Here is a 13998-nt window from a genome sequence, read left to right as displayed (position 1 = left end):
TCATCTTTTATAGGGTAATTCTAGATGAGTTAGTAAGGTCCGAAGAGGACAAATGGGCACATTGCCAAGAAAAGGGGGTGCCACTTTTGTTTTGGGGACATGGTCATCTTCAAGTTTATGACAGGGCGGGGGGGGCAACCTCTACACAGACTCAACAGAAATCCCACAGTTTCAAAAATCCTTCAAACATGATCCCTCTCATATGCCATTTCTCCCTTTCTCATCTCCGCCAAGTCCCTTCAAAGTTCAGGGGCTCTACCCATACTTACTAGCCAGTATGGCCACTTGGCGGACTCTTGCCATATGGACAGGAACTGAAGTGAGGCTTGCAACTTGCTTTAGAGGAAATCTGTCCTGGGATCATTCTCTTTTTCATTCCTGAATCCAGCCCAAGTCTGGATGTGGTGGCAGGTGAGGGTAATGCTGTGTGGGATGGCCGAATAATAAAATGCGAAGAACCTGTGCTCATGAGTCCGCACCAGCTGGATTGCTCATTTCAGAATTGGAAAAGGAAGCCAGTGAAATAGGAGAAACCCAAATTCTTCCTTACCTCAGTTCTCACTTGTGTGCAACAGCTGCACCATGCTTTCTTTGGCTCCAAATATTAGCACAACTTTACCTACTTGACAAAAGTTGAGTATTTTTATTTTTTTAATATTTATATATTTCAGACAGGGAGGGGCAGAGAGAGAGGGAGAGACAGATCCCAAGCACTGATCCATGCTGTCAGTGCAGAGATTGATGTGGGGCTCGATCTCATGAAGCATGAGATCGTGACCTGAGCCGAAATCAAGAGTCAGATGCTTAACCGACTAAGCCACCCAGGTGCCCCAAGTTAGAGTAGTTTTAAATATACTGTTCCATGTAGCCATTACAGTAATTCTAAGGGCAGATAAGCATCTTTTTTTATAGGTGAGGAACTTAGCCTCAGATGGGGCTAATGATGGCTGGGCTAGGTCCACCTGAACACTCAGTCTGTTCATGAACGTTGAGTTGCCATTAAATGAACAGAACTGTTTGGCAAGTAATGAGTTCTTTGTGCCTGGGGATGGACAAAGGTGGTCAAACATGAGCTGTGGGTATCACAGGAAAGCTTCAAGCACTGGAAAGACAATGGGGCTCGATGGCCCTTGAAATTTTTTCTGAGGTTCCCTTTAATTCTCCGATATTTTAGTGCCTACAACATGGGCTTCTTCCAAACTTTATTTTCTCCTGAGCTTTAGAAGTAAAAGAATATCTGAAGAAGCACATTGCTACAAAGAAGACTAGGTAGAAAAATGCAAAAAGAATCAAATGAACAGACTCATGAGATTTTTGAGAATCAAGAAAGGCGAAATTTAATTTGCATATAGGTATAACCCACACCCCACCTGGCAAGTGTTAGGACACATCACAAACCCCTCTGTTAGAATCACAAATGGCAGCAGATTTGCAAAGTTACTGGACACAAACAATACACTTCTCAAAGTAACACATGGGTCTGTCCATCACGCTTGCACACACAAATAAGAAAGAAATACATTTAAATAATTCTTTGCCAAAGAGAGATGAGTATGGTAATCATGTTGCCTCACATTTGGACAGCACTTTACAGATTACAGTCTAACCCATTTTGTCCTGATGACAGCCCTGTGAGGTAGGCAGCACAGGATTCACTCTTAGCTCATTTTGCAGATGAGGAAACTGAGGCTCAAGAAGGCTTCGGCGCTGGCCTAAGGTCTTCCAGCTTGCAGATGTAGATCTGGGCCTAGGACTCAGGGCTAGGGCACCTCGTCCAGCTCTTTCACTACTGACTTTCTAGGGATAGACAAAATGGGCTGTGCAAAAGACACTGGTTCAATATCAAGTAGAACTATTCTTTTTCTTGAGCAGATGAGGTCAAGTACAATCAACCTAATGTTAATGTCATGCTGTGTGGTAGCCAAGATGAATACTTTCCTGAATCATCCATGTGTTTATACGTACAACAAAATGGTTCTCTACTTTAGCTTTGCCCTGCCTTAATTTTAAGTCACTCACAGCCATGGAAAAATGACACTATGGTTAGATTTCATTGACCCAAGTCTTATTATCAGGATTCATGTAGTGGCATCTGTAATCAGTCATTATCTAAACTTACAGTCTGGTATCTTATTGAAATGAAAATGAATCTTGTTCATTTATTCCTTCTGGCTGTGGGCATTAGCCTGGCTCTGTTCTGGCTCTATTCTTTAGTCATAAATAATGTATTATTTATCCCACATAATATATATCCCATATATAATATACCCCATTTCAAAAGTAGTAAAAATGGGAAACTTCACAGGTTAGATTAAAAAAATATTTAAAGCAAAGAGAATCATTTTTTTTCAGGGGGGATAAAATCAAACTTTGAAAAGAAATCTAAATAAAATCCTTTATTTTAAAATAAACATTGATTTGGCAGGGGGGTGGAATAACCCCTCTATTGTATTACTCTTTTCAGTTAAGAATTTAAAAGTGGCCCAGTCATTACCAACCCAAAGTTTTGTGAGAGAAGAGGAACTGGTCCCTCATCATATACTCCAAATTGGAATGTGATGGATTATTCTCTTCCAAGTTATTCAGTATCTGTGAGTTTCATTTGTTTTTAAGCAGTACTTTAACATGTATGAAATCTAACAAAGTAATGGGGGCTTTGTGTGAGAGCCACTCAAAACTATTGCAACAGTAGTTTAAAATTCTCCCTTTAAATTCCTTCAGAGAAACACTAAGGACAAGTGACAACGTTCTACTTCATGCCTAAGTCTGTCACATAATATACTGGCTTAAGTAAGAGATTTGTCCCTGCAGCAAAAGTGGATGTCTTAGTTAATAACCGAAGGCATCCCCTAAAAGCCCCAAGATAATTTCATAGACAGTACAAAATGTGGGTATTCATCTGAAAGCATGAAATTGGCTTTTACTTCTGATTTTCTAGGTTAATTTGGTAACAATTCAAGTGTTTGCTATTTGGTTGTGAGAGGCTGACCTGCCTTCTACTCTTAGAAATGGGTCTCATATAATGGAATATAGGCAGACACAGCTGGGAGTGCACACTCCAACAGTAAATACAAAGCTTGCAAGGCAGAAGAGGATGAGTGCTTTAACAATCAGAAGAAGCACTGCAAACTGCTCTTGGGGATTTTAAACGTGACCAAAGTGAGGTTTTTAAAATGCACGTTCTTTTCCCAGATGGTCCAGAAATGGTACAGGTCATGAAAAGGAGCTCCTTGGAGGTGGAGTCCTCACTTCCGCAGCTCCAGCAAAGGCTTCAGACTCCAGAAAGCAGGAAGGACGCATAACTCAGCAAAACGCTAAGGGTCACCATAGCAATTGACAGTGCCCGTGGATGACCACTAGGGGGCGCTTCCAACATCTGCAGGAAATAGGCGAGAAAGCTTTGTCATTCGTTGAGGAAACCACAGCTCTCCAAAAGGGGAGGAGCCTTTGGAAATTCCTCTAGCTCCCGTTTTTCTTTAGTAAGATTGGCTGCGGTGCCTCAGGAACATCTGGGTCAGGGAAATAAGGGTCCAAACTTCCCCGGGGAAGTGCACACAGAGTGACCTCTTCCCCTCTGGAAGACTCTGGGGACCTCAAAGCAGACCGCATGGACGTTTCCACATGTTGTTTTGCCTGAAACTACTATGCGTGTGGTCCTGTCACGGATTTTTCCTGGTTTAGTCCACCTTCCAAGACTGGTTTTGAGCCAAGAAAGTTAACCTTTATTTTCCTTTTCTTCTGCAAGACCTTGAGGTGCTTGGTGCAATTGACATGTATTAGTTCGAATGCTCAGTTTTTGAACACTGAGAAATAAATTGCAAGATATGCATTGTTAGGATCCAAACAACCCATGCTTATCATGCATCAAGGTGCATCAACCTCTTATTTGAAACTAAAGAGAACAGACAAGCAGCTTTTCAAAAAAAGAAAAATAAAGCATCCATAAATAACCCTCCTTGGGTTTAGTGCTACACTATTGGCTAATATGAGCTATTGAAAATATTTTTGGAATGGTCTTCAAATATTATAAATATTTTCTTTTGCTTACTTGGTATTTCACTATATAGCTATGTACAGAGATGGCGCTTACCATGCAGGAAAAATATACATTCTCCACCTCTATGGTACATTATGAAGGCTAGAATTTCCACTGGGTCTTATGAGCCAGCAAGTTGAATTTATTAGTCAGCCATTAGTTATAACAACAAAATTAAAGTGCAAAGAAGGAAGGAAAGCAGCTAGATAGATCAGTTTTTTCATGGTCAGCATTAACATACTTCATGCCTCTAAGAGAAAATGTCAGGTGCAATAGGCTCAGGTAACAATAACTCTGTATCTTTTTCTCTTTCTTCTTTTAAAGCAGAGATCTCCCTGAGAAGAGAAGAGGGAGGTAAACATGAGATAGCCCTATTTCTTCAACAACCAACAATCCTGGGAAGAGTAAGGTCACTTCCCCAGCACACGACAGAAGAACTAAGTCCTGCCCTTAGTTTTCTGATATAAGAGCTGTTGAGTGGTTGGTCCCATTTCCCATACACTTCCAGTACTTTCAGTCATAAATATCCCTAAAGTTAAAAACAAAGATGACCGGGGAAGAACTGTCTACCAACAGCACACAGAAGTGTGGGTTTTAAAAAGAAGATCCCATTAAACAACGTTTTAAAAACACAGCCAGTATTCATAGTGAGCCGAAAAATGGTTTGTATAAATCAGAAAAAGTCCCCACATTACTGCGGGGAGGGTGGTGGGGAATAAGCACAGCAAGGTGCAGTGATAATTTTCAAGGATATCTGATTGCTCAGCCTAAAACCCCTACAGCGTTTGGTGGCCCTCTGTCCTACCCCACAGCGTTCTTGGGGAGGTGTGCAGGCACCTTTTTGCAAACTCCGCACCTGCCTCTCCGAGGGCACTGGCTTCTTGGGCACCACAGCCCCAGGAGGAAGCCCCGCCCCACCTGAAGTCAGCTGCCAGGCAGGAACCACGGGCAAAGCCTATTGAGTTGTTTTTTGTTTTTTTTTTTTTTAAGTTGCATTCACTTGACTTTCATCACGTCTTTCCTATCCTGTTGCCTAAAAACCAAAAAAAGCAGTTTCAGAACATGCCATCCCTCCAATGTAAATATTTAGAATGCACTGAAAACCATGCACATGCTTGTACACTGAAATTGCTCGTGTGGTGGTCCATCCCTGAAGAGGAAGCCTCAGCTTTTCTGGAAGCTTATAATAAAGAAAACATAACAGAAGCAGTTAAACCCTAGGAGAAAGTTGGTAGTTGTACCCAAGCCAGTAAAGTGCCAGACAAGCAGCTCAGGCCTTTTCCACAGATCTTTGTCTCCGAGTTCTAACGGAACACGGGCAAACTCTGAAATCTACCTTCTTACCTGCTTCATTACAATGGCTACCAGCATCTCCTATATTACATTCCCTTACGAAAAATGTACCATCAGCTTTACTAAGGATCAGTCTTTTCACCTTCCCACCCAAGTCTGAAGCATCTGTCTTTGACCCCAAACAGCTGGGCTTCCCTGGCTGGAGACAGAATTCCAGTTGGGTTCCATCTTCTTCAGTGGACAAAGGAGACTGGCTTTGTCTCTATCCCTGGTCCACACTGCACGGTGGGAGGCATGGCATGCATGGCTCAGTTCTGTCCGTCCCACTTTCCATGAGAATTCTATGGAGTCAGGGGCAAGGCCAGATCTTCAAGCAGGGAGCCGAGGTTCAATTTTTAGTGACAGTTCATACAGCGTATCTTCATCTATGATGAGGGCTTTGTCAAGCAGGTACTGAGTCACCTGGAGGAACAGGGAAATCCGAGCTTTTGGTTCTTACAGAACACCAGTACTCACGTTTTCTGAATGGAATCTGACACAATTAAACATTTTCTCTTAAGACACTTAAAAAATGTTATGTAACTTCTTAAAAATCATGAATGTTTTCTCATTGTAAAAAAAAAACCCAACAACAATCACACATTTCCAGTCCTCTCCCAGCTCCTAACCGCAGGCACCACTGCTATCATGTGGTTTGTATCCCCCAGAGGGTTCTATCTTTCTAGATATTCAATGTACTTAATAGAAATCTTTTTTCTCTTATTAGTGGTATCCTACTGTACATCTTCTTCTGGTTTCATCTCTTCACTGTAAGTCCGGGAGAGTCCTGATGACACAGAATGTCAGTACACAGAATGTTAACTGCTATACAGTATTAACCTGTGATCAGAGGTTATTTAATGATCTCTTATTGATGGGTGTTTAGCTGCTGTCAGTATCCCACTATTACCCAATGTGACAGTGAAATACAGTGAAATCCTCCTTAGCACGTTTCCCGTGCTCACTCAGGAATGTTCCTTTGGGACAGACAAAATGAAATGAAATGAAATGACACTAAGATAAAAATGTTGGGGCCTGGAGTATTTCCATGGAAATATTTCTTTAATTTTACCGATATGACTTACATAAGTAAAATTAATAGTCTGATCGGTTCTAGCATATATATCACAATACAGGACACCCCCGCTACCCCACGAAGTTCCCTCTTTCAGCTTCCCAGTCAATCTGCTCTCAGAAGCAGCCACCGCTAGGACTTCTGTTACCAGGTATTAGTTTTGTTGACTCTAGAATTTGAGGTAAGTGTGTGCTTGGTGTCCAGCTCCTTTCACTCAGCATAGTGTTTTGCGGTCCATCCATGCTGTGGCGTGTATCATTAGTCTGTCCTGTCACTGTTGAGCAGTGCTGCATGGTGTAGATACACCATGTTCATTTAGCAGTTCATCTGTTTGTGGACACCTGGGCTATTTTCAATTTTTGGCTATTATTAAGAAACGCTATGAACATCTTATACAAGACTTTCAATGAGCATATTTTCATTTAGATAAACGCCTAGGAGAGGAATTCCTGGGTCCTAACGTAGATGCATATTTAATGTTTTAAGAAACATCCACACAACACAGTTTTCCAAAGCAGATGAACCATGTTCTTCTCACTGGCAATGCAGGAGAAGTCTGGTTGCTCAGTTCGTCAATTTTTAATTTTAAAAGATGATGTAAACTAACCTCCCAAATTGCTGTACCTATAGTATATGAGAGTACCTGGTATCACACACTGTAACTAATGTTTGATATTACCAATATTCTAAAATTTGTGAAAATGATGCCTCAGTATAATTTGCATTTCTCTTCCTTCTCACCAGTGAAGCCGAACATTTTTCAAATATTTACTGGCCATTTTTGTTCTTATTCTGTGAGTTACCTCACCTGTTCATAGCTTTGCCTATCTTTCTACTGAGTTGTTTATACTTTTCTTACAGATGAATAAGAATACTTTTATCCTGTCTCTTTTACATGTTATAAAATATCTCCTCCTCTCCTGGTTTTATTTTTGCTTTTTAAAATAATTTCCTTTTGTCACATAGAAGTTTTTAATTTTGATGCAGCAAGCTTAACCAATCTTGTCTTTTGCAGCTTTTACATTCAATGCTTAAGAAGGTGTTTCTAATCTACAGGTCATGAATATTTTGCCCTATATTTTATTCACATAATTTAATATTTCTTTTTACATTTAGATAATGAGCTCATCTGGATTTTTGGGTGTGTGAATGGTAGCAGATGGAGAGCCAAAATTCCTATTCCATTTACTTGAATGGTCAATTTTTTTCTGGCACTTTCTGTAAATGCCTCCTTTATTCCATATTAGATTTTCATATAGACAAATCTCCATCTTGACGGTATCCCACTCCACTGAATTTGTATTCCTGCACCAATATAGTCCTGTTCTATTCACTATAGTTTTAAGACATGTGTCTGTATCTGGTAGGGAAAGCTCTTTCTTATTCTTCTTATTTTTCAAAAAATCCTTGTCTGGTTTTTTTTTTTTTTTTTTTTTCCTAAGCTTCCTTATGGGTTTCAGGATAAGTCTGTCAAGTTCTATAAAATAATAAGGAAAAACTGGCTTTGAGTTATATGGGAATCTTCTGTACTATTTTTCTGTAAAGCTAAATGATTCTAAAAAATAATATCTATTAAAAATGAAAAAAGGAAAGGGAAGAGAAGCCCAGCTGTGGCTGGGATAGAGAAAGAAAGGGGGTCTATAAAGTGAGATGAATCTTGAAAGATGAATAGGGGCCATGTAATGTAACACTTCTTGGACACATCTAGACCTTTTCTTTCTTTATCCTAAGAGCAATGAAAAACCTATAAAATATTTTATGCAAGGGACAAACATATTTTTACCTTGTGTTTCAGAGAGTTCTATCTGACTGTAATTTGTAGAATGGATTTTACATCCTAGAGTGAATGCAAGTAGACCAAGTAACAGATATTGGTAGCTTGGACCAGGGTGGTGGTGTAGACACATTAATGAGAAACATAAAATATACAATTGCTAGAACTTGATAAATTGGGTGTTCTTTTTGCCTGCTTTCTTTCTCTGTCTCTCTCTTTTCCTCTTTCTATCCTTCCTTCCTTCTTCTTTCTCAGAGTTGCCAAAGATTTGTCTGTTTTATTGGTCTTTCCTGTGAGTCAGCTTTTGGTATTATTGATCACCTTTACCACTGTTTCTAATTCATTAATTTCCGCTTTTCTGTTTATTAATTCCCTTAACAACCACACAATATTACCTTTGACTGATGGTCTATTCGATAGCAAGTCTGCTGGAACTGGCGTATCTCTCTGATGATGTGTGATATCTAATAAAGAAACAATCACAACAAAAGCAAAGCAAAAGGATTGCATCACATTCTTCTGGGCCCTACCCACAAGTAGTCAGGCATTTTCTCCAGTGAAGTGTTGGAGCCGGGCCCTATCATTCTCTATGCCCAGGGGTTTCTTGCCCTTCAAAGAGTCACATGAAATGTAAACGGCAAGAAGATATTGCATTCACAATCAGAAGAACAGGTAGCACCAGGTGACCTCAGGTTCAACAGGTGGTTTACCTCAGGTGGTAAACTCTGGGTGTTATTTTCCTGGGCTCCTTGCTTCTAACTTGATGCTCAGAACCTGGTTGTCCAGCACAAAGCTTTCAGCACCTATCACTGCTCCATCTTAGAGAGTCATCCCCGGAGTTATTCCCCACCCCTTTGCCCACAATGCAAGCTGCAACACCCCTGCTGACAATCAGCCACATCACATATTAAACCTGATGGCCCCCAACTCTTTCACCTCAAAATGAAAATGCAAACAGTAACCTCCAAGACTTAGCCTCCCTCTTCTCTATAAGCCATTGAAGTCATCAAAATAGGCTGATTATGAAATTACTACCTACCATTCTCATTTTGGAGAAATTGACAAGGCCTTCCTCAGTAAAGTTTGGTGTTCCTTCTTCAATAAATGCTAGGTCTGTCAGGTACATCCCCAGATAAGGAACAGCTGGGGGGTTACAGCTGCAAAACCAAGGAACACTGTTCTCAAGCTCATTCACAGAAATATCGAATTCCCTCCCCTGTTTAACAGGATGTAGTATACTGCTTCAATCCTGAAGAATAAAGTCTTTTAATACCATCTTCAGAAGCAGTCTCCTGATATTAAGAGTTTTAAATACATCTCACAATAGACTATAATAGAAAATTACAGCCTATACTTTACAATGTGTTTGAGACAATGGCGCATTCAAACAACAGGATGCCTTATAGACAAATACAGAACAGGTGCTGGCAGTACTCGGAAACTAGCTGTATGAGCATGTAGAAACCCCCTGAGCCCTCACCTCTTTAGAGTGTAAACAGGAAACTTTAAAGAACTGGGTAGAAAAATCATTGTGATTAGAGCTTGTAAAGCTTGCGTTCTGATTTAGTTAGTATTTCAGTGTTTTAGAAGGTATAGACTTAATTAATATCATGACCGCACACTACATAGATGCCTTGTGTTTGGTTTTTGAGGGGGGTGCACTTGGTCTTCTCAGTCAAGAGTCAAAAGTCATGGAGTTTTGGACCAGAGACAACTGGGTCTGAGTCCCAGTATGACCATGTACTGAGTGATGCTGGTCAACCTCTATGAACCACAGTCTCCTCATCTGTAAAATGGAGACAATAAAACTTATCTCTTTAGTTCACTGTCAGGCTTAAATCAGACACATGGAGCACTATGCATGGCGTCTGTCATGGAGTAAGGATCTGGTGTAGTTCTTCTGCTGCTGTTGTTGTTCCTACAAGTCTTCTGTTTGCTTATGGCATCACAGGACTAACGTTTTCCAGAGCAAGTCAAGTATGTGCAGAGATCATAAGAAAACCAGCTGCAGGAGAACAGGTTCTATTCTCTCTCTCTCTCTCTCTCTCGGTCTGTCTCAGGAGACAGTAATGACCCAGCAATAAAAGGCCACAAATACATAACAATAATTAATAGGTCCTAGAATATTTTTGAAAAGTCACAAGAAATCATGTGCTGTGCTTAGATTAATAAATATCAAACCAAGAAACTTCTTATAGTAAAACATGTTTGATTTTATAGTAAAAGCTGGCGTGTTTTCTTCTTGCTTGGGACAGTCTACATGCCATGAGTATATCCACAAGACACTGTATGCATAGTATTTCAAATGAAAAGAAAAATTAGGAAAGTATCTAGATGATGGAAGTTATTTCCCATTTGTTTTTCTTTTCAAAGCAAAGTAGGAGGCAGGCCACTATGTGTATATTGTAAACATTATTTAAATATATTTTTGCATTATGAATAACTTAATAATTAAAATAAACATACTTTTTAAGGGTTTCTCTGAGATTTTTAAATCTTCCTTCAGATGAAACAGTCTTCTGAAGTTTGTCCATTAGAGCTTTTGTCTAGAAAGAAACAAATGAATTAGTATGTCATGAAAATTTTCCTATGTTTTGACAAGACAGGTAGGGTTACCAAAAGATGCTCAATTCCCTTCTACAGTGGCTGGGGCTGACACCTTTGTCAGACTGTTGTTATGTGACAGACATGGGGCATTATGGTTAAATTTCATGTTAAAAAAAACAACATGTGGAGAGGAGAAAGTGACTACACTGCTCATTTAGCCAAAAAGAGGAATATCCATAGAAAAAAATTGCAATGGCACAAGAAGCAGGGATTTAAAGAATTGACAAAGCACTGTTGAATTAGGGAACCTTAAAGGAGAGGTCTCATGTCAGGTGGTTTTCAGGGTGAATCTTTCTGTGTGTTAATTTCCAAATTATCAAAACACAGACTTGGTTGCTTGGCTATCTTCTACTACAAACCCCTTGTTTTGTGATCACAGTCATCAACTTGTTAGAGAAGTATAACTGATGTTTGCCAAGAAATAAAACTGTTGTCGACATCGATCTGGAGTCTCTTCCACAGACATGGGAGAATGGTAGGGTGGCCCTTGGGGGTGATGACCCACCCCTGGTAACACCCATGCCCAGGCAAGGGAGCAGGGACACTTGGAATGTCCAGGCTGGGACCCCTCAGATGACTCTGCCTCAGTCTAGGGAGGAGCTGCATGCTTCAGGAGAGCTTTCAGAATGGCTCAAAGGGCTGCCTTCCTCATCCTGCTTCCTGAGGACTCTGAAAGAGGACAGCCAACAAGGTCTGGGCAGGGCTGGAAGGATAGGAGGGGGCTGGGCTGGGCTGGGCAGGCCTCCTGCCTGGCCCAGAGCTGGCCTTGGGTGAAAGAAGCTGCAGAAATATAGTCTGTCCTATAGCCACAGACCAGATTCAGTGGGCTTCATAGTTCACATTTACCAGGCCTTCTGGATGTCCAGACTGGACTCAGATCTGAAGAAGAGACAGCTACAGAGCAGACAGTATGACGAGAGCATCTGGAGCAGGGCATATCTGCAACCAGGCACTACCTGTTGTGACTAGACTGAGGTCCTGGGCCCCAGAGGATAAGTCCATCACCCATCCTAAAGCCCCTTTAGATGATACATATAGATGTGATTGAAATGGTATTTAATCTATTATGCCTATTTAATGCCCCTACAGGTAGTACATTCAAATTTGAAAAAAAAAAAAAAAGATTTTAATATTAGTCTTATCACCCCTATTCCTTAGTCCATTATCCCTGAAGCTGCATCCTGTCAAACACATAAATATCACTTAGTCAACTATGGGGAAGGCCTAACGTTTCCTTCTTTTTCTCTCAAGTTTTTAAATTCCAGTTAGTTAACGTAAAGTATAATATCAGTTTCAGAGGTAGAATTCAGTGATTCATCACTTATACACAACACCCAGTGCTCATCACAAGTGCCCTCCTTAATACCCATCACCCGTTTAACCCACCTCCACCCCGCCCACCTTCTCTCTAGTAACCCTCTCAGTTTGTTTTCTGTAGTTTAGTCTGTTTTCTCTTTGCCTCTCTCTTCCCGCCCCCTCCCCATATTCATCTGTTTTGTTTCTTACATTCCACATATGAGTGAAATCATTCAGTATTTGTCTTTCTCTGACTGACTTATTTTGCTTGGCATAATACTCTCTAGCTCCACCCATGTCTTGCAAATGGCAACATTCCATTCTTTTCTATGGCTAATATTCTATTATATATAAATATACCACATCTTCTTTTTCTATTCATCAGTTGATGGACATTTGGGCTCTTTCCATAATTTGGCTATTGTAGATAATGCTGCCATAAACATCAGAGTGTATGTATCCCTCCGAAGCAGTATTTTTGTATCCTTTGGGTAAATACCTAGTAGGGCCACTGCTGAATCATAGGCCTAATGTTTTCTTAAAGAAGATTTAAGAATCCCTTGGTACCAACTTCAGATGAAAAAGAAATAGGGGAAAGTGAATGAAAGAGAAGGCAGAGGAGTGACTTACTGACCTCGAGGAAATGTGACAATGTGTGTGACAGGATAATATGCTCTTTGTGTCTAATGCCCAATGGCTGAGGCCAACATAGTCTTAGGGGGAGGCAAAAGCTAGCCACAACAAGGGCATCAGTGTCCAGCTTTTCAATTCTGATACAGCTGTCTGAAACCCGTTTTAAAAACAGTATTTCAACAGCCATCATAACAGAAATCTCTCAAAAAAACTAGGAAGAGAGGATAGTTTCCTCAATTTTATAAAAAGCATTTACAAAACACCTACAGCTAGCATTATCCATAATGGTGAAAAACTGAATGTTTTCCCCACAAGGATGAAGACAAGGAAAGTATGTCTTTTCTCACCACCCTAATTCAACATAGTATTGGAAGTTTAGCCAGAGCAATAAGGCAAGAAAAGGAAATAGAAGGCATATGAATTAGAAAGAAAGAAATAAGACAGATCCTATTTACAAGTGACAATTGTCTATATAGAAAATCCGAAGGCATTTACAAAAAAGCTCCTAAGACTAATTAGTGAGTTTAGCAAGGTTGCAGATACATCACCAACATAAAAAAAAAAAAAAAAAAAATCACATTTGTATATACTAACAATGAACATGTGTAAATCAAAAATAAAACCACAGTAATATTTAAAATTTCCCCACAGAAAATGAAATATTTAGGCAAAAATCTAACAAAACATATACGGGACTTTGCATGCTGAAAATTTCAAAATGCTGGTTTAAGAAAGCCTGAAGAAATGGAGAAACATACTGTGTTTGTGGACTGGAAAATTCAACATAGTAATAAGACTCAACACTGGTTTAATAAAATTTCAATAAAAATGTCAATAAAGGGGCACTGGGTGGCACAGGTGATTAAGTGTCTGACTCTTGATTTTGGCTCAGATCATGATCTCACGGTTCATGAACTGGGCTCTGTGCAGACAGGGTGGAGCCTGCTTGGGATTCTTTCCCTCCCTCTCTCTCTGCCCCTCCCATACTTGATCTCACTCTTTCTCTCTCAAAATAAATAAACATTAAAAAAATCTCAATACAGTTTTTTTAGACATAATTTTTTTTACTAAAATTTATATGGAAAGTCATAGCACCTAGAGTAGCTAAAATAATTTTGAAACAGAAGGATAAAGTGGGAGGAATAGAGAACGAACTCTCAGATCTCAAAGGTGAGAAAAAAATCCAATTAAAAAATAAGCTGCAGACATTTCATTGAAGAGAATAAACAGATGGTAAACTAGCAT

General features: G+C 39.9%; 1 protein-coding gene across 4 annotated transcripts in view; it reads right to left on the bottom strand.

Moving 5' to 3' along the window:
- Nucleotides 1-3983: 3983 nt before the first annotated feature.
- RASGRF2 (Ras protein specific guanine nucleotide releasing factor 2) overlaps nucleotides 3984-13998 on the bottom strand; it is a 236885-nt gene continuing 226870 nt past the window's right edge. For all 4 annotated transcript variants that reach the window (XM_027039115.2, XM_027039104.2, XM_027039121.2 and 1 more), the window contains 4 exons: nucleotides 10684-10763; nucleotides 9257-9374; nucleotides 8613-8681; nucleotides 3984-5791 (listed from right to left, as the gene is read on the bottom strand). In XM_027039115.2, the coding sequence (XP_026894916.1) occupies nucleotides 5699-5791; nucleotides 8613-8681; nucleotides 9257-9374; nucleotides 10684-10763 (360 nt within the window). In that variant the 3' untranslated portion in view covers nucleotides 3984-5698. The remainder of the gene's footprint in view (nucleotides 5792-8612; nucleotides 8682-9256; nucleotides 9375-10683; nucleotides 10764-13998) is intronic.

The sequence above is a fragment of the Acinonyx jubatus genome, chromosome A1 (genome assembly GCF_027475565.1).
Source record: "Acinonyx jubatus isolate Ajub_Pintada_27869175 chromosome A1, VMU_Ajub_asm_v1.0, whole genome shotgun sequence".
NCBI classification, from domain to species: Eukaryota; Metazoa; Chordata; class Mammalia; order Carnivora; family Felidae; genus Acinonyx; species Acinonyx jubatus.
Note: the sequence above shows the minus strand (reverse complement) of the source record. Positions and strands in the feature narration are given on the sequence as shown.